This window comes from Cavenderia fasciculata, assembly GCF_000203815.1.
Source record: "Cavenderia fasciculata unplaced genomic scaffold Scf_ET2XIPL01CNAVH-3, whole genome shotgun sequence".
NCBI classification, from domain to species: domain Eukaryota; phylum Evosea; class Eumycetozoa; order Acytosteliales; family Cavenderiaceae; genus Cavenderia; species Cavenderia fasciculata.
The window spans coordinates 1496650-1515446 of NW_004457723.1; the positions used below are offsets into that span (position 1 = coordinate 1496650).

Below are 18797 nucleotides of genomic sequence, written 5' to 3' on the forward strand. Positions count from 1 at the left end.
TATAATATTATAATTATAATAAAAAAAACAAAAAAATTAGAAATATTAAAAACATAAAAAAAACATGGCTGCCTCATTCTCCTCTTCATCACTCTATGTTGGTGACCTCCACCAGTATGTATAAACCACAGATTACAGTAGTACAGATTACAGTAGATATAGTAGCAAGCAGTAGTATTGTAGCAGTACAAGTATAGATAGAGAAAGTTATAGGTCTAGTCGTTACAACAACAAAACCGAGACAGCTACAAAAAAAAAAAAAAAAAGAGGAGAGAAAAAATTGAAATTTTCTCGGTCGAGAGACCTAGAGTTCAACCGTTGCGAGTGTCTCGTGAACAGACAACCACAACCTATGGTATCCGGTTAAACTGATAAATCGAAAAGTTATATATATTATCAAATAATCATTCATATCAATATCAATATCATCAACATACTCATCAACAACAACAACATCATCATCATCCATCAACATGTGATCAACATGTTACAACATACTCCCCTAAAAACTAGACTGCGGATTTGAGAAGAAAGATAGAAAAGTTGGCACGTAGAGTCGACTTTTTTTTTTCAACCGATCAGTTGATGGACCTCTTTTCGACTTTTTACAATGGAAACCTTATACTATATACCAAAACTACGACTATACTATGACGACTACTGCTTACTACTACCTTACTACTATGAATCAATTGAAACAACAATAATAATAATAATATTAATTAAATCAATCAATCCATTATTATTTTAGAGACGTAACTGATTCCCAATTGTTTGAAATTTTCAACCAAGTTGGTCCAGTTGCCAATCTTAGAATCTGTCGTGATACCACCACCCGTCGTTCCCTCAACTATGCCTACGTCAACTACCACAACCCAGCTGATGGTAAATATCAATCTCAATATTATTATATATATATATATATATATATATATATAAATATATACCTATTTACACGCACACAGTTTACTAATCAAATCTATTTAATATTAACTTTTAGCTGAACGTGCTTTGGACACCTTGAACAATACCTTGGTCAAGGGTAAGGCTTGTCGTATCATGTGGTCTCAAAGAGACCCATCACTCAGAAAGTCAGGAGTTGGAAACATTTTCATCAAAAACCTCGACAAGTCTGTTGATCACAAGGCCCTCTTTGACACATTCTCTGCCTTTGGCAACATTTTGTCATGCAAGGTCGTCACTGACGAGACCAACGTCTCCAAGGGATTCGGTTTTGTTCACTATGAAAGCCAAGACTCTGCCGACAAGGCCATCATGAAGGTCAACGGTATGATCATCAATGACCAAAAGGTATTTGTCGGACCATTCAAGTCGAGCAAGGAACGCGGACAAACCCAAGAGCTCAAGTACACCAACGTCTACGTCAAGAACCTCTCTGAGGACGTCAACGAAGAAGAGTTGCGTGACTTGCTCGTGCCATACGGCAAGATCACCAACCTCACCATAATGAGTGATGAAAAGAGCAAGAGCAAGGGCTTTGGTTTTGCCAACTTTGAGACACCAGACGAAGCCAAGAACTGCGTCGAAGCCGAGAATGGCAAGCTCTTCCACGGCAAGGTCATCTATGTTGGTCGTGCCCAAAAGAAGATGGAGCGTGAAGCCGAGCTCAAGCACAAGTTTGAGACCAAGTACCAAGGCGTCAACCTCTACATCAAGAACATCGACGACTCGATCGACTCGGACAAGTTGCGTTCCACCTTTGCCGCCTACGGAACAATAACCTCGGCCAAGGTCATGCGTGACGACAAGTCAACCTCGTCCAAGGGATTCGGTTTTGTCTGCTACACCACCCCAGACGAAGCCTCCAAGGCTGTCGCCGAGATGCACGGTCGTATGGTCGGAAACAAGCCACTCTACGTCGCCTTTGCCCAACGCAAGGAGATCCGTCGTCAACACCTTGAAGCCCAACACAACAAGTTCAAGGGCAACCGTATCCAACCCGTCCCATCCATGTACGCCGGTGGACCAATGTTCTACAACCAAGGCATGCCAGTCGTCTACCCACAAATGATGCCACGTCCACGTCCAGGATGGAACCAACCGGTCCCACAAGGCCAAGGTTACCCAATGCAACCAAACTACCCCATCCGTAACCAACGTGGTCCAGGTGGTGCTCCAAACCACCCACGTGGTCCAGGTGGTGCTCCAAACCAACGTCCACGCGGTCCAATGGATCCAAACCAACAGGTTCCACAAGCTGCCAACCCACAACCAACCCCCGCCCCAGCCACTGCCCAAGAAGCCGTCGCCGTCCCATCCGAACAACCACAAATCACCTTGGAATACGTCGAAGCCTTGCCACGTGAGCAACAAAACCCATTCCTCGGAGAGTTGCTCTACCCACTCATCCACGCCTCCCAACCAGATGCTGCCGGTAAGATCACTGGTATGTTGTTGGACTCCCTCACCGTTCAAGAATTGTTCGAGCTCGCCCAAAGAGCCGACAAGCTTGGAGAAAAGATCAAGGAAGCTTTGGAAGTTCTCTCTGTTTCACAATAAATCGTCGTTTGTTTGTGTGCCGCCAATTAATTTGTCATCATCCAATCGTCACCATCGTTTAAATTAATTAAATCTGCCTCTTCTCTCTCTTTTTTTACTTTTCTCTCTCTCACACACTTTTTTTTATTGATATAATAAAGGAAAAAGGAAATATTATATAGTTAAATATATAATAATAAGGGTAAATCACCTTTCCAAAATCAAAAAAAAAAATACAACAAACAAAAGAATATAAAATTGAGATAAAACAATAATTATTAATAAGTTTTTGAGTAAGAATAATAGGTACTATTTTTATTTTCATCTATTATTCATTGACATTGGATATGCTTGACAATTGGTATTAAATTTACCACCATCCACGACCACGACCACCAAATCCATTGGAAAAGAAATAGAAAATAAAAGAAGAAGAAAAAATATAGATGGATGGAATGATTAATATATTATTGATGGTATAATGTAATAGTATTAATACTTACTAAAGATCATTTTGAAGTTTGAGGTTTGAGATAATAGAATTTTGAATGAGTAGATAATTGTTTGTTTGGATACTTGTAGAATTGAATAATTAATTTGATGATTAAAAAAGAGTTTTAGTTGATTATTTATAGTTTTCATTGTATAAAAAACTTGTTAAAATCAATCAAAAATCCTCTTTTCAAAGATGACTAAATTAGGAATATTATAATTTGGTTGGATTTTTGGTAGGATTTTTAAAGTAAAATGTTCATTTCTAAAACTATAAATAGATTGCATTCAAGACTATTCAATTCATCAAATTCAATCAAATATCACTTAATACAATACAAATAATTACTCTTTTTATTTACAGTTAAAATTCAATCAAATACAAATCAACAAAATGTTATTCAGTATGTATTTCTTAAAAAAGATTATAAACATAAAAGAAAGGTTATAATTCTAACAAATTATATATATTCTTTTCCATTTTCAATTTCTTTTTTCTCTAGAGAATCTTTCCCAAGTTTCTGCTGTCTCTACCACTGGTCTTAGCATTCAAAATTCATTGGTTCAAGGATTAGGTCGCTCAGGTGTTTCACTAGGTGAATCAACTATTGCTCGTAGAGGATGTTGCGGTGGTCGTCGTGGTAATAATATTGATATCGATATTGACATTGATATTAATATTGGTGGTGGTCGTGGTAACTGGTGTTAAAATATATAGATTAATATCTATCCACCAATCAACAAACATATATTCCACCAAAATAAATGGTTTGTTTCAAGTGTTCTATTGAATATAGACACCATCAAATTTAATTTAGATGATCACAATTGATTGATTTATTATTTTAATATTTATTATTATTATTTACTATTAATTAATTAATTATTTATCAGCATCTTGAATTTGTGAATTAACAAGTGAACGGAAATCAGATAATAATCTGTTTTCACGTTTGGCCTTTTCTTCCTTGTTCAACATGGCAAGTGCACGTTTCTCTTCGGCCGAATAAACTTGACCTTCCTTTCTGAGACGAATGGCGTTCATACGACGATGACGACTACCACTCATGACGTAACCACTGTCTTCAAAGACTGTAATCTCGTCACTAGTCAAACCAACTTCACCTCTACGTGGAATACGCTTGTTTTGTTGTACAAACTGTGCAATAGCCTCACCTTCACCTGGCATCAAAGCTCCACCATAACTTCCAACAAGTACCTGAGGCAATGGCTTTGGTCCAACACTCTGTGTCTGGAACGACACATTCTCTTGTGTCTTTTCCTCCCACAATGATTTATCGTTGAGGTTTATTTTTCCAACTGGATCCGTTTCCGAATCACTCATATCACTGTCACTATCGCTACCACTGTCACTGTCATCAAGTGATGATGATGATTTTCTCTTCTTTTTGCGTCTTTCCTTTTTATCCTTTTTGTCTTTTTTACGTTGTTGTTTCTTTTCTTTTTTCTTCCTCTTTCTACTTTCGTAATCGCTGTCATGTTCTTCTTGACTGGAACTACTACGATCACGATCACGACGACTCTTTCTTGGTGACCGACTTCTACTACGGTCACGTTTTGATGAAGATGATGATTTCTTGGATGATGAAGATGATCGCTTTTCATCTTGATCTTTATCCTTTCTTTTCTTTTCTCTTGGTGGAGTTGGTGATCTTTCCCAAATAGGACTGACATCAGCATTTTCTCTTAGATTTTTTCTATATTCTACAAATGATTGTGATTGGTCTCCAGCCTGGCCACCTCCACCTCCACGATGATGTCTTCCACCACCACCTCCACTGCCACCAGAAGAACCATATTTCTGATAAGATGATTTTGAATAAGTATCTCTTGGTACAGGACTTCTACTTCTACTTCTTCCTCTTGATGTATTGGTAGTTGTCGATGTAGTAGTAGTAGTTGAATAAGTGTCTTCATATGTCTTTACACCATTATCTTTCATTCCATTACCATTTCCATATCCATTTCCATTACCATTGTCTCTTCTATTTCTATCATATGATGATGATGATGATGAGTTATTGTCACGGCGGTTATCTCTATTATAGTTGTCTCTGTTATTATTATTATTTCTATCTCTATTATTGTCTCGATAGTCTCTATCACGATTATTATTATTATTATTTCTATCTCTATTATTGTCTCTATTGTCTCGATAGTCTCTATCACGGTCACCTCCTCTATCCCTTTCTTTGTCCCGGTAGTCCCTGTCTCTATCTCTATCTCTATTATTATTATCTCTATAGTCTCTATCACGATCTCTTTCTATATCGCGATCTCTATCTCTATCTCTATCTCTATTATTATTATTATCTCTATCACCCATATTTACAACTAAATTAACTAACTACTTTTATTCAATACTTGCGCTGCTTCATTTATCTTGGATGAAAAACGAAGTTCGTTATTGGTGGGAAAATGAATTTTTTTTCAATTTCTTTTTTTAAAAAAGCGAAGAAGAGGAACAGAATCACACAGAGAGAAAGATAGTGAAGCTCTAATAACGACTGCGACCAACAACATTCAAAGTACTTCTTTAGAACAACTAGTAGTGACGACACACAGAATGGAGTACGACTTAACTAAACAAATTTGCACCTTTTTGGATGCTCATCTTATGCTTCCACTCCTCGAATTTGTCAAGGTAAACAAACATACTACTATCATCACAAGATTGATAGTTAGATAGATAGATAGACAGCGATGATGATGATGATGATGACTAATCACGATCATTGATCACACATTACAAATCATCTATATATATAATTATAGGGATATCCAGAGGAACAAATCGATAAGGTAAAGGCCGATATTTTAGAAAAGACTAGTTGCTATTCATACGCCATCACAGTCAACCAAAAGATTGGCCGTGACATTACAGGTTTGGAGGAGAAGAAAAAGGTGGTCATTGAAGAGTTGAGCAAGTTGAAGAAGGAGTGCGAGGTTGTTACTCAATTCATCGAACAGAGAAAGGACTACTCGAATAATAAAAAGGGCTGCCGCTGCTGCTGCTGCTGCTGCTGCCACCTCTACCACTGCTACCTCTACCACCACCACCACCACTGAAAAGAAGGAAGAGGATGCTGTTGAAGCTACAACTACAACAGTTGTTGCTGATGGTGAAGCTGCTACAACCAATAACGTTCAATCAACTCAACCAAAGGCAGAGATGACAACATTTGCACAACTCAGAGAAAAGGTCAACGCTCAAATAGTCGATTCACTCTACCGTCTCGCCAAGCTCTCATACGAATCGGGAGACTATGGCAATGCCAGAGACTACCTCGAAGTCTTTATAAAGTTGTCGGACGACAAGTCCAAGAACTTCTCTGCCCTCTGGGGTATCCTCGAATCAGATATCCTCAGTTTGAACTGGGTGTCTGCCGTCGGTGACATCATGCCAATCAAGGAAGAAATCGATTCAAACTCTTCACTCAAACCAATCCAACAATTACACCAAAGAGCCTGGTTGATTCATCGTAGTTTATTCGTTTATTTCAATCATCCAGAATCAAGATCAATGTTGGTTGATTTATTATTAGATGACAAGTATGAAATTGAAATAGAAAAAAAAAAAAAAGAGATAGAAATATATTAATAACCTATTTATTTATTGTTTTAGATATTTAAATGCAATTCAAACCATTTGCCCATATATTTTGAGATATCTTGCTGTTGCCATTATCACCAACAGAAGACGTCCACAACAACTTTATCAATTAGTCAAGGTTATTGAACAAGAAGCATACACTTATCGTGACCCAATCACCCTTTTCATCCAAAGTCTCTATGTCAAGTTCAACTTTGAAGAGGCTCAACAACATTTGACACAATGCGAAAAGGTTCTTGCCCAAGATTTCTTCTTGGTCTCGTGTCTCAACGATTTTATGGAAAATGCTCGTGCTTGCATCTTTGAAACCTATTGTAATATTCATGAAAATATTGATATTGAGTAAGTTGAAAAAGAAAAGAAATCAAAACATAACATAACATAACATATTATATTATATTATATATATATATTAATGTTTTATTTCCTTTTTTATTTATTATTTTAGTATGTTGTGTAATAACTTGGGTATCAAGCCAGAAAATTCCGAAAAATGGATTGTCGAAGCCATTCGTAACGCTAGATTCATTGCCAAGATTGATTCGGCCAACAACCAAATCAAGATGTTCTCACAACACACCAACGCATATCGTCAAGTCATGGACAAGACCAAGGGTTTATTCAATCGTGGTATCGAGATTTTAGTCGGTATCAATGACAGTCGTGTCCAACAATCCAGAAAGAATATCGGACCAAAGGGTCAAGGAGGAAGATTAAGACAATCACAACAATCACAACAAACAGGAGCAGCAGCACCAGCCACCACCGCACCAGCCACCACCACCACACCAGCCACTACAACCACTACTACACCATCTACCACTGCACCAAAGGCACAAGAAACTGTATCTGCTTAAAAACTATAACAAATTTAGAATATATATTTCCTCCTCCCTCTCGCTCCAACAAAAAAATAATAATAATCTCCCCAAAAAAAAAATACATACTAGTAAAATAAAATAATTATACTTATAATTATATTAACTTATTAATGAATTAAACAGGGTGTTTCGTAACCATTACCCTGATATTTATGTCATTTTGAAGGGTTTGTTTTCAAATTTTATTGTGATGTTCATTTTCTTTTCGTAGTCAAACATATATATATATGTAGATAGATAGATAGATTTAACAAACAAATAATCATGATACGGCTAATTGGGAGTAAATCTACATCTATCATTCAAAGATCATTATCATTATCATCATCGAGTGCAGCGCTGTTGACCAATACTAGTAATCATGCATCGACTACTAATAGTGTTGAACAACAACAACAACAACAGAGGTATTATTCAATTACAAATCAATCAAGTAAATCAGTAACAAGGATATTCGATGATCAACATACTCAAAATAAGATGAAGAAGATTATGATTGTAAGATCATTAAATAAGAATAACCTAGAGGAAGAGGAGGAATTTACAACTGTTGAAAGCGATATTGCACATCAATTTGATCCATCAATCGTTGGAAAAAGACATTTTACATCATGGGGAATGAGAGTATGTTAATATTATCAAGATAGATAGATCAAGATAGATAGATAGATAGACTAATTTATGTATACTAGTTTATATTAGGTTTTATGATAGTTGGTGTAATGTTTTTTGCAAGACGATGGACACCTAGACAAATCTCTCGAATCATTGATACATTGAAAAAGGGTGAGACTGTAGACCCATACCTATTAAACATAAACAATCAGATTCCACGTGAAAAGGAAGAAGCCTATCTTTCATCGTTTTTGGCATCGGCACCTGTTGGTCCAGTTTGTATAGTTGGACCTGATGGATGTGGAAAGAGTCATATCCTAAAGAGAATAGTATCTTCTAGAAAGTTATCTGTCATTGTGGATATGCGTCAAAACGCCGTCATGAGTGGTGACGAACTATTGGTTTCATTCCTTAAAAGTTTAGGTTACCTTTTACCTTCAAGTGATCCAATATCATCTGTATTTATGAAACAAGATAAAAAACAAAGTTTGTATCAAAAAAAATTATAATATATGTATATATAAATATGGATAAACAAAAAAGAGACTAACATATATATATATATTGTTTTCCCAAAAGAAATCAATGTTCAAGAAATTATTCAAGGTTTGGAAACTATTTATTTATCATTGGTAAAAATTAAAGAGGATTATGAAGATATTCCACTTATTGTCATTAATAATATTGAAGCTTTACCAACTGTATGTATCATTGTTGAGATGTGTGAGTAACTTTACATTGACCATTTCTAACCTTTTATTTATAGTCTGAAAACTTTACTAGATTTATTGATTGGTGTATCTCTGTCACTGATAACAAGTTGGCAAATATTGTATTTTTAACTTCTTCTCAATTTGTTCATTTCCATTTAGATTCAAGTATGAATAGTATACATAAATATACAACCATTTTTATATAATATTAATTCTTTTTTTTCTATAGATTATAGTTTTAAAAAAAGAAGATTTCTTTTTAATATTCCATATCCACCAACTGATGTCATTTCTCAATATTTACATAATGTATTTACTAGTGATGGGAAAGATCACAAGTTTATTTATGGTGGAGGTGGTGGATCAAAGAATAGATCAGTACTGAGTAATCCCGTTTTACCTCTTGCCAAGGAAGATGTCGATGATATCATTCAAACATTTGGTTCTCAGATGAGAGATATCGATGCAATTGTTGGTTTGATATTCAAGGGCGAGTCATACGACTATGTATCGGAATTGTTTATTTCAGAGACAACACAAAAGATTAGTTCATTGGTAGACTCTATGTTTCAAAAGGCAAATCTAATCGACAATGACAGCGAAAAGAAAAACATCTTTGAAAAGTACCAAAGATTTTGGAAAATGCTAGAGATTTTGACAGAGAAACCAAATATTGCAGCCAGTAAACTCATCGAAGAGGTGTTTCACGAACAACCAGAGGAATTGGACGAATATTTTAAATCAAACATTGTCTATTACTGGATGAGACAAAGTGAAATCATGCCAGAGATTGAATTGTCTACAGTTGACCGAACCTATGACATCTTTGTTACCTTTTCCTCACCACGTATTCAAAATGCTGTCAAGAGAGTTTTGGTAGATCACCGTTTCGAACTACAAAGAAACTCGATTGACAAGTTCTTTAAAAAACATGATCTCAAAGACGAGAAAAAGGATCTAGAAGAGGAAAGAACAGAAAAGTTACAAGAATATGAAAAGGTATACACTCGGTTGGAAAATCTAATTGAAAATTCAACTCAATGGATAAAGTATATGGGTCAAGAAAAATTCGATGAAAGAAGAGTTTATTTTGTAACCAAAGAAGATGATTGTCTAAAGAAAATAGATCATCTAACTTTACAAATTGAAAAAATTGATAAAGAATTGGATGATTTATAAATAATAAAAAAAAAGAAAAAAAAGTTTGTATTTTATTTATAACTATTCATTTATTATTTGTTTAAAAGATTTAAATCTATTTCTTTTTTTTTTTTTGTTTTAATTCCATTGTTTGTTTTTGAAAAAAAAGGTTTTAGTTTTTAGTTTACTGGGATCATTTCTTGAAGTTTTGAAGCTTCAAGGTTGACATTTGAGAGTTCATTATTGTTGGCATCAGCACGGTCAATGTTGAGAGTGGCTTCGAGTTGGAGTCTTTTTTCAATGGTTTCCAAGTCAGAGAAGATATTTTCTTCAAAGTCGTCATTGTTGTTGGATTCTCTTCTGGCTTCACGTTGGAGTCTCTTTTCAATGGCTTCTACTTGGTCAACTTCATTCTCTTTGGCATTTTCATTATTGTTGTTGGTGTTGGCAATACGACTAACTTCTTGCTCCAATTCATTGACTATTTCTTCCAAGTCTGCTTGCTCTTGGTTGATTTCAGCCTGTCTCTCTTCCAAACCTTCCAATCTATTGATAGTGATTTCAAAGTCCTCGGCATTTTCATTGTTGAATTGTTTGAATTCATTGGCTTCATTTGCTTCCTCTTGGAGTCTCTTCTCAATGGCTTCCAAATCGACAACAATATTTTCTTCGGCATCTGCTTCGTTATTGTTGTTGTTGTTGTTGTTTGCTTCATTGTTGTTGGCAACTTCTTCATTCTCCTTGTCATTGTTGGTGTTGGCAATACGACTAACATCCTTTTCCAATTCAGAAACTACATTTTCCAAATTGAATTCATTGGCTTCATTGGCTTGGTTTGCTTCATTGTCATTCTCTTGTCTTTCTTCAAATTGTTGTAATCTATTGACAATCGATTGGTAGTCTTCAACATTTTGATGGTTGTATTGGTCGAATTCATTGGCTTGGTTGGCTTCATTGGCTTCCTCTTGGAATCTCTTCTCGATGGCTTCCAAATCAGCAACAATATTTTCCTCGGCATCTGCTTCGTTATTGTTGTTGTTGTTGTTTGCTTCATTGTTGAATCTATTCTCGATGGCTTCCAAATCAGCACCTACATTTTCTTCTGCGTCATTGTTGTTGTTGTTGTTGTTATTGGCTTCCTCTTGGAATCTCTGCTCGATGGCTTCCAAATCAGCGACTAAGTTTTCTTCGGCATCATCATTGTTGTTGTTATTATTGTTATTGTTATTGTTGTTATTGTTGTTGGCTTCCTCTTGGAATCTCTTCTCGATGGCCTCCAAATCAGCAACTAAATTTTCTTCGGCTTCATTGTTGTTTGCTTCGTTGTTGAATCTATTCTCGGTGGCTTCCAAATCAGCTACAACATTTTCCTCTGCATCATTGTGCTTGCTCTTGGATTTTGATTGTTTTTCAGTCTTTTTGTTTTGTTCCTTGAGTTTGTTTAGTTCTTTGGCACGCTCTTCCAATTCATCTTTGGCTTCCTTGCCCTCTGCATTTTTGGTTGATCTGTACTCCTCCAAGAGACGTTCACGGATTCTTCTAATCTCCTCGTCATGTTTGGCTCTCTTGCCACTATTTGCTAGATCCAATGCATCAAATTGTCGTCTAATGTTTGGTTCCTCAAGTTCCCTACCTCTTCTCTCTGACTATTGTATAAATAAAAGTAAAGTTTTTTGGAAAGAAGAATATTAATATTTTTGCATACAAATAATAATAATAATATTTATAAATCTTTATAAATTAATCTATACGTACTTCCTTTGCATAAACAATTAAGGTGGAAAGGAATAATACACAAATAATAAGTAAAAAAGATACTCTCATTTTTGAATAATAATAATAATAATAATACTATAATCTTTTGAAAAATAAAATAAAAGCAATTAAAATGTTCTGTTTCAATGTTTCTATTCCATATACATTGATTTATTTATTTATTTATTTATTTAAAATAATATTACTACCCTTTTTCAGTCTCAGTAAGCACGGAAGGTATTCCCACATCAACAATAACAACATCAACATCAATGCATATGCACACATATGATATGAAGTTGATATATACATCCATTTTACAAATACATTGTCAATTATCTCAATGAGAGTGGTAGTGGTGTTTGCAATCAACAATGATACATTGTAAATTTGGGGGTAGATATTCATCAACCCATTCCAAAGGTTAAGGTTAACCACACTCTACCACCACATGTATGCTCTCTACTCTGATCCGTATCAGTCATTAGAAAACAACACAATGTGTTTGTCCAACATCAATGGATTATTTTGAGTGAGTTCAAATATGGAATTTATAAATCTACTGATTTTGGATTGAATTGACAATGCCAATATCTGAAACAAATATTGAGAGACTACTACAAATTGAATAATGATTGAATTCTAAGGTAATTATTTTTTTTGTTTATTCTTTTAGTTTAAAAGTGATTTGAGAGTTGATTGGTTGATTTACAATTAGATACTGATGACAGCTGGAGATGTTTCACCACATTTCTCATTATTATTTATGACAGCGTTATCTACATTCTTTCCTCCTAATAAACCATTGAGAAGATTTCCAAGCAATCCATTAGTTTGAACTGATAATCCAACTTGATTGTGATTATTATTACCTAAATTTAAATTGAATGGGAGAAAAGAAATAAAAAATAGAATTAATAACTTAATTCTATCCCATCCATGAATATATATATATATAGATATATATTGATTTTGATAACTTACGAGTTCTTAATTCCTTTTCAGCTCTAATATGTTTTTCATTCTCTGGTACTGCTACATTGTGTTCCTTGTTTTGGTGTCTGTTGGTTCTAGCTCTCTTTTGTGAGTTTACACCAGTGCTACATTTGTGTTCTTTGGTTGATTTCTTGCTATCGACGGCATTATTGTTTTGTTCTTTCAAAAGGTTTTCCAATTCACTCTTTACTTGTTCGGTCTTGGCTGAATCTTGGACTTGTCCAATGGCGGCAGCTTGGTGTTCTTCTTTTTCCTTTTCCTCTGGTTTGGCCAATGTTGCAACCTTTTCCTCTGCTTTGGCTTGTTCGACAGCAGCTTGATTCTCTACTTTGGATCCACACTTTTTAGCTGGTTCTTGAGGTGCTTCGGCATCAACCAAATCATGGGCAAATACTTTGTTGAATTCTTCCATTTTAGCGGCTGCCTCTTCATCAATGTCTTCATCCTCGTTGGCTACTTCTTCGGCTGGCTTGGCAGCAGATTCCTCCTTGACAGCGGCTTCTTCCTTGGCTGCTTCAGCTGGTTTGGCTGCAGATTCTTCCTTGGCTGCTTCAGCCGGTTTCACAGCGGCTTCTTCCTTGGCTGCCTCAGCTGGTTTGGCAGCTTCTTGGTTGGTGACCTCTTCGGCGGCGAATACCTTGTTAAATTCCTTCATTTTAGCAGCTGCTTCTTCATCTATCTCTTCATCTTCATTGACAACCTCTTCTGTCTTGACAGCGGCTTCAGCTGGTTTGGCTGCAGACTCTTCCTTGGCAGCCTCAGCTGGCTTGGCAGCCTCTTGGTTAGCGACTTCTTCAGTGGCGAATACTTTGTTAAATTCCTCCATTTTGGCAGCTGCTTCTTCATCAATGTCTTCATCCTCGTTGGCTACTTCTTCCGTCTTGACAGCGGCTTCAGCTGGTTTGGCTGCAGACTCTTCCTTTACAGCTTCAGCTGGCTTGGCAGCAGATTCTTCCTTGACAGCTTCAGCGGGCTTGGCAGCAGACTCTTCCTTGGCAGCTTCAGCTGGTTTGGCAGCCTCTTGGTTGGCGACCTCTTCAACGGCGAACACTTTGTTAAATTCCTCCATTTTGGCAGCTGCTTCTTCGTCAATGTCTTCATCTTCGTTGACAACTTGTTCAGCTGGCTTGACAGCAGATTCTTCCTTGACGGCTTCAGCTGGTTTGACAGCAGATTCTTCCTTGACAGCTTCAGCTGGTTTGACAGCCTCTTCGTTGGCGATTTCTTCTTCGTTTTCATTGGCAAATACTTTGTTAAATTCCTCCATTTTAGCAGCTGCCTCTTCATCAATATCTTCATCTTCATTGGCAACTTCCTCTGTCTTGACAGCGGCTTCAGCTGGCTTGACAGCAGACTCCTCCTTGGCGGCTTCTGCTGGTTTGGCTGCTTCAGCTTGTTTAACAACTGATTCTTCCTTGGCTGCTTCAGCTGGCTTGGCGTCATCGGCTTCAGCTTGTTTCAATGAGTTGGCTTCAGCTGGCTTTGCAGCTGCCTCTTCCTTGGCTGCTTCTGCTGGTTTGGCAGCCTCGACTTGATTGATGGCTTCAGCTGGCTTGACAGCGGCAGCTTCCTTGACGGCTTCAACTGGCTTGACAGCTTCAACTTGATTGATGGCTTCAGCTGGTTTGACAGCGGCAGCTTCCTTGACGGCTTCAGCTTCCTTGACAGCTTCAACTTGATTATTAGCCTCTGCTTGTTCTTGGTTGGCTTGTTCTTCAGCAGCCATTTCCTCGTTGAACAAATCAGCAGCATCGATTTCAATATCATCAAAGTCAAAATGTTCGTCTACATTGTCTCCATCGTCAATGTTGTTATCGATTTCTGAAAGTTTGAGGTCAACCAAATCATCGAGATTGCTAACCAATCCCACTCTTGAATCTAATTGTAAATTATCAAGATTGGCACCAATATTAACATTTACACCCTATAAATATCATTTGATTTGATTTGATTATTATACATTAATATTAGTAATTGTTTTAATGGTCATAAGATTAGTTTGTCCAACTTACATTGTCAGGTGCCAAGTCAATACAATGTACCATATATTGTGCCACAAAAATTAGGCATAGAAATGCAATTATATATCTCATTCTCTCTCTCTCTCTCTGGACTGGAAAATTGATAATTATTTTATAGAAATGATTTAATGAATAAAAGATAAATAAAGGATGGATTGATGGATTGATGGATTGATGGATGGATTGATTGAGTATTATAACAATACAATAATAAAGGTATTAGGTAGAATAGGGGAGAGAAGAAAGAGAAGAAATGAATAAAATATGATAATAATATTATAATAATATGATGATTAATTTGTTTATAAATCATATGCATGCATAGCTACCTACCTCTCCTACGAATATTTTTTGGTTATTACCCATTATGATCACTCTCTCCCTCCTTCTATCCCTCCCTCTCTCTTCCACTGTAGTGCATGCAACAACAATTAATTGTAGGGTAGTGAGTGATGATTCTTGTATCCTTGAGCGATGATGACTGATCATTTCATTCGTATGATATTTATCCAACATGTGATGTGAAGCTGAGCAGCAATAATAGCATCACAACACATAGATATATGTTATTGGCAGCAATGATGATTCATATGACAAAGTGTAGGTGTAGTGTAGGTGTAGTGCAGGATAGTAGTATATCTATGGGTACTGTAGGAGGTGGAATCAAAAGGTGTGTTTGTTTCAGCAGTGTTGGTGGTGATGATGAAAACAATGATTAACCACCACCTCCTACTGACCGATTACATTATACTATAGTTAGTTCAATCTAAAGTGAGTAAAGAGTGTGAGTTGTGGGTTTTCAAAGGTATTGTTTGTTGTTGTTGTTGTTGTGTTTAGATCTGCAACGATTAACCATTCTATTATATAATATACGAACGATGGAAGGGATCGTCCCTCAGGTACCGGCCTCAGAGTAAAAGATAGGATTAAGAATCCCTTTGTATTACATATGTATTAAACCACGACAAACAGACTACTGTTACTCAGCCCTATCTTTTACTCGAGCCAAATACCTTGTCTCTGACGCCTTTTGCTCGAGACTAGCAATGCACTATAACTTTTCTCTCTTTGCAATGTGTTTGGTATGATGTGTGCAGTTGTCACTTGGTCGCTTGATGATTGAGTATTTCCCAGCGTCCCACCTTCTCTACTAGTTCACTAATATGTATGAATGTATTCTATTATTTTATTGATTCTATCTCTGTGCTCTTTTAGGTACGATACTGAATCATCAATACTCTTCTGTCAAATTCTTGTGACACATTTCCTTCTCATCTATCGTGTTCATCACAAAAGTACTTTCTCTTTATATATTATTATTACTATATCTCTGATAATACTATCTGCAAATCCCTGATAACATGTTATCTTTCATATTGCATACAAAAAAAAAAGGGTGTTATTGTTTTTAAAAAAAAAAACGAACGAAAGTATACTTGATACTAGTTGTGTCTGTTGTGTATTTAGTAGTATAGCAGCAGTAGTTTAGGGGGTACTGTGAATCGAATCAAAGATGAAGATTACAGATAGCTTTATAACAACAACCTATGGTGACAGTAGACGAGTGACAACACTCGACCTATCAAAGAAACAGATCGATTCCATCAATCTAACAGTTGCATGTCCACAACTCAAAAAGGTGTCAATCAACGACAACAAGATTACCTCTCTTGGAGGTATATCTAAACTATCAACTATGGAAATGCTCAATGCTGCTCACAACTCTATCGATTCAATGCTTGATGTTAAAACATTAACAAAACTTAAAGGTTTGTAAAGGTGTACATACATACATTCATACATACATTGCTTGTCGGCTCTTATACTCATTATGTTATTATAATTATTATTCTATTTTAGTATTAAATATATCATACAACAAATTAAAAAAGATTGAAGGATTGGGAAAGATGGATAGTTTGAATGCATTGGTACTCAATGACAATGAAATCACAGTCATTGAGAATTTGGAAGGTTTGACCAATCTAAATACACTGGTCTTATCAAACAACAAAATTGACAATGTACGTGGCATCGAACCACTCAAAGCATTGACCAAGTTGTCAATCTCACACAACCTCATCAAACAAATACCCGATCTCACCGCACACCCCAAACTAAAGGAAATTAGAATGGCTCACAATAGACTAACATCTATCGATGAAAAGATTAAAGATCTACCAAACTTGGAGATTCTTGACTTTTCACATAATGGTATTAAAACTATAAAGTATGATAGAATTATAATAATAATATTAATTGAGTTGGTTTTATTAACTTTTGTTTTATTATATATTTTTAGGGATATTCAAATATTAACAAAAGTTGGGAAATTAAGATCATTAAATTTGATTGGTAATCCAGTTGCTGCGATTGAAGGGTATCGTGATTTTGTAAAGGATTTATTCCCAGGATTAGACAGTCTTGACAACAAACCATTGTCAGACAACAAGACAAAGAAAATTCAAAAGCGTAATGCCAACAAGGAAAAGAAACAATCAATGGAATTAAAGAGAAAGACTAGAGATGAGGAAAGTGACGGTGATGAACAAGAGGACAAGGACAAAAAGAAAAAGAATGATGAAAAAGATTCTAGAAAGAAATCAACTCCAACTGGAAAACCATTGGCAAAGAGACCACCAACAACTAGACAACAACAACCATCAACAGACTCTGATTCTAAAAAGGCACCATCAACTAGAAAGACAAGTCAAGATGATGCAAACAAGAAATCATCATCATCATCAGTACCACCAACTAAAAAGACAACCAGTCAAGTTGAAACAAAGAAAGATAAACCATTAAAGAGAAAACAACAAGATGAGGAAGACGACAAACCAACATTGGAAAAGAAGAAGAAACCAACAACACCTGTTAAAAAAGAATCTTTGACAAAGAAGGCTGTAGTAGTAGAGGAAAAGAAACAACCAATTAAAAAACAAAAGACAACCAAAGAAAATGTACAAGAAGATGATAATGGATTAGGACAAGTCAGTTTTGGAGAACGTGTACAAAGTTTGAAAAAGGTGGATGTTGCACCAGAGATATCAAAATCAACCAAGGCTCTTGCAGCTGCATCTCTATCGAGTCTTTTACAAAGAAAGAAAAAGGACAATATCGAAGAAACTGCACCAGAAGAAGATAGAGCTTCTAAACCAGCCGATTTCTACCCAACCAAAAAGAAATCAATATCTCTCAACAAAAAACAAACAAGAGAAGCTCCCAAATTTGACAATAATGATATTACAACTTTCGCAGATAGTGATGATGAAAAGGAAACTACCTCATCTCCTGTATTCCAATATAAATTTAGTTCTCAAAATGACAGTAATAACGATGACAACAATAATAATATTAATAATAATATTAATAATAATAAGATAGAAGAAAAGGAAAAGAAACAAGATAGAATGGAAATTGATAAAAAGGAAAAGAAACAACAACCAACAACAACAACAACAACAACAACAACAAAACAACCAGAAAAAGAAAAATTACAAACAAAACCAAAACAACAAAGAGATGAAATTGTAAAAGAACAAGAAAATGAAAGAAAGGTTAGTTTGAATCTTGGAGATGAACCAAAACAAATCAAACAACAATCAACTCAAAAAGAAGAAACAAAACCACAAATCAAGGGATCAAACTTGATGGGATTGGATAGAGATGATGATGACGATGACGATGATTATTCATCTTTTAGAAAACAAAAGGAAGAATCTAATTTTGTTGTAAAGAAATCGACTGTTTCCACTTCTTCTAAAAAGTCTGGTGGTATAGGTTCATTCTTGACTCAACAACAAAAACAAAGTGCTTTTAGTTGGGATTAAATCTAAATCTAAATCTAAATCTAAAATAAAATAAATTAAAAATATTAAATCATATGGTTGGTTAATCGATTTATATATTTATTATTTATTAATATTATTTATTTATTTATTCATTTGTTTTATCTTACAATGTCAAGTCAACTTGAATTTCTAAAAAAGAAGGAATGAACAACAACAACAACAACAACAACAAAAACAAAAGACTTTAAAATCATTTACTT

At 35.6% G+C, this 18797-nt stretch overlaps 8 protein-coding genes across 8 annotated transcripts; 5 read left to right on the forward strand and 3 right to left on the reverse strand.

Annotated features, from left to right (window-relative positions):
• Nucleotides 1-64: 64 nt before the first annotated feature.
• On the forward strand, nucleotides 65-2520 carry pabpc1A (RNA-binding region RNP-1 domain-containing protein; the record flags this gene model as incomplete). Its single annotated transcript, XM_004367231.1, has 3 exons — nucleotides 65-114; nucleotides 752-885; nucleotides 1001-2520. The coding sequence occupies 3 exons, from the start codon at nucleotides 65-67 to the stop codon at nucleotides 2518-2520; spliced, it is 1704 nt and encodes a 567-aa protein (XP_004367288.1).
• An 865-nt stretch (nucleotides 2521-3385) lies between these two features.
• Nucleotides 3386-3700, forward strand: DFA_07429 (uncharacterized protein; the record flags this gene model as incomplete). The annotated part of the gene is made up of 2 exons (XM_004367232.1): nucleotides 3386-3395; nucleotides 3495-3700. 2 exons carry the CDS (start codon nucleotides 3386-3388, stop codon nucleotides 3698-3700), a joined length of 216 nt encoding a protein of 71 aa, XP_004367289.1.
• A 174-nt stretch (nucleotides 3701-3874) lies between these two features.
• Nucleotides 3875-5338, reverse strand: DFA_07430 (Nuclear NF-kappaB activating protein; the record flags this gene model as incomplete). The annotated part of the gene is made up of 1 exon (XM_004367233.1): nucleotides 3875-5338. One exon carries the CDS (start codon nucleotides 5336-5338, stop codon nucleotides 3875-3877), a length of 1464 nt encoding a protein of 487 aa, XP_004367290.1.
• A 240-nt stretch (nucleotides 5339-5578) lies between these two features.
• On the forward strand, nucleotides 5579-7482 carry eIF3s6 (proteasome component region PCI domain-containing protein; the record flags this gene model as incomplete). Its single annotated transcript, XM_004367234.1, has 5 exons — nucleotides 5579-5656; nucleotides 5788-5939; nucleotides 6010-6564; nucleotides 6638-6967; nucleotides 7074-7482. The coding sequence occupies 5 exons, from the start codon at nucleotides 5579-5581 to the stop codon at nucleotides 7480-7482; spliced, it is 1524 nt and encodes a 507-aa protein (XP_004367291.1).
• A 288-nt stretch (nucleotides 7483-7770) lies between these two features.
• DFA_07432 (uncharacterized protein) lies at nucleotides 7771-10013 on the forward strand (the record flags this gene model as incomplete). Its single annotated transcript, XM_004367235.1, has 5 exons — nucleotides 7771-8130; nucleotides 8199-8607; nucleotides 8701-8822; nucleotides 8888-8999; nucleotides 9064-10013. The coding sequence occupies 5 exons, from the start codon at nucleotides 7771-7773 to the stop codon at nucleotides 10011-10013; spliced, it is 1953 nt and encodes a 650-aa protein (XP_004367292.1).
• A 140-nt stretch (nucleotides 10014-10153) lies between these two features.
• Nucleotides 10154-11798, reverse strand: DFA_07433 (uncharacterized protein; the record flags this gene model as incomplete). Its single annotated transcript, XM_004367236.1, has 2 exons — nucleotides 10154-11620; nucleotides 11730-11798. The coding sequence occupies 2 exons, from the start codon at nucleotides 11796-11798 to the stop codon at nucleotides 10154-10156; spliced, it is 1536 nt and encodes a 511-aa protein (XP_004367293.1).
• A 490-nt stretch (nucleotides 11799-12288) lies between these two features.
• DFA_07434 (uncharacterized protein) lies at nucleotides 12289-14770 on the reverse strand (the record flags this gene model as incomplete). The annotated part of the gene is made up of 4 exons (XM_004367237.1): nucleotides 12289-12371; nucleotides 12452-12601; nucleotides 12714-14649; nucleotides 14738-14770. 4 exons carry the CDS (start codon nucleotides 14768-14770, stop codon nucleotides 12289-12291), a joined length of 2202 nt encoding a protein of 733 aa, XP_004367294.1.
• A 1489-nt stretch (nucleotides 14771-16259) lies between these two features.
• DFA_07435 (uncharacterized protein) lies at nucleotides 16260-18576 on the forward strand (the record flags this gene model as incomplete). Its single annotated transcript, XM_004367238.1, has 3 exons — nucleotides 16260-16515; nucleotides 16607-16976; nucleotides 17049-18576. 3 exons carry the CDS (start codon nucleotides 16260-16262, stop codon nucleotides 18574-18576), a joined length of 2154 nt encoding a protein of 717 aa, XP_004367295.1.
• Nucleotides 18577-18797: the final 221 nt, after the last annotated feature.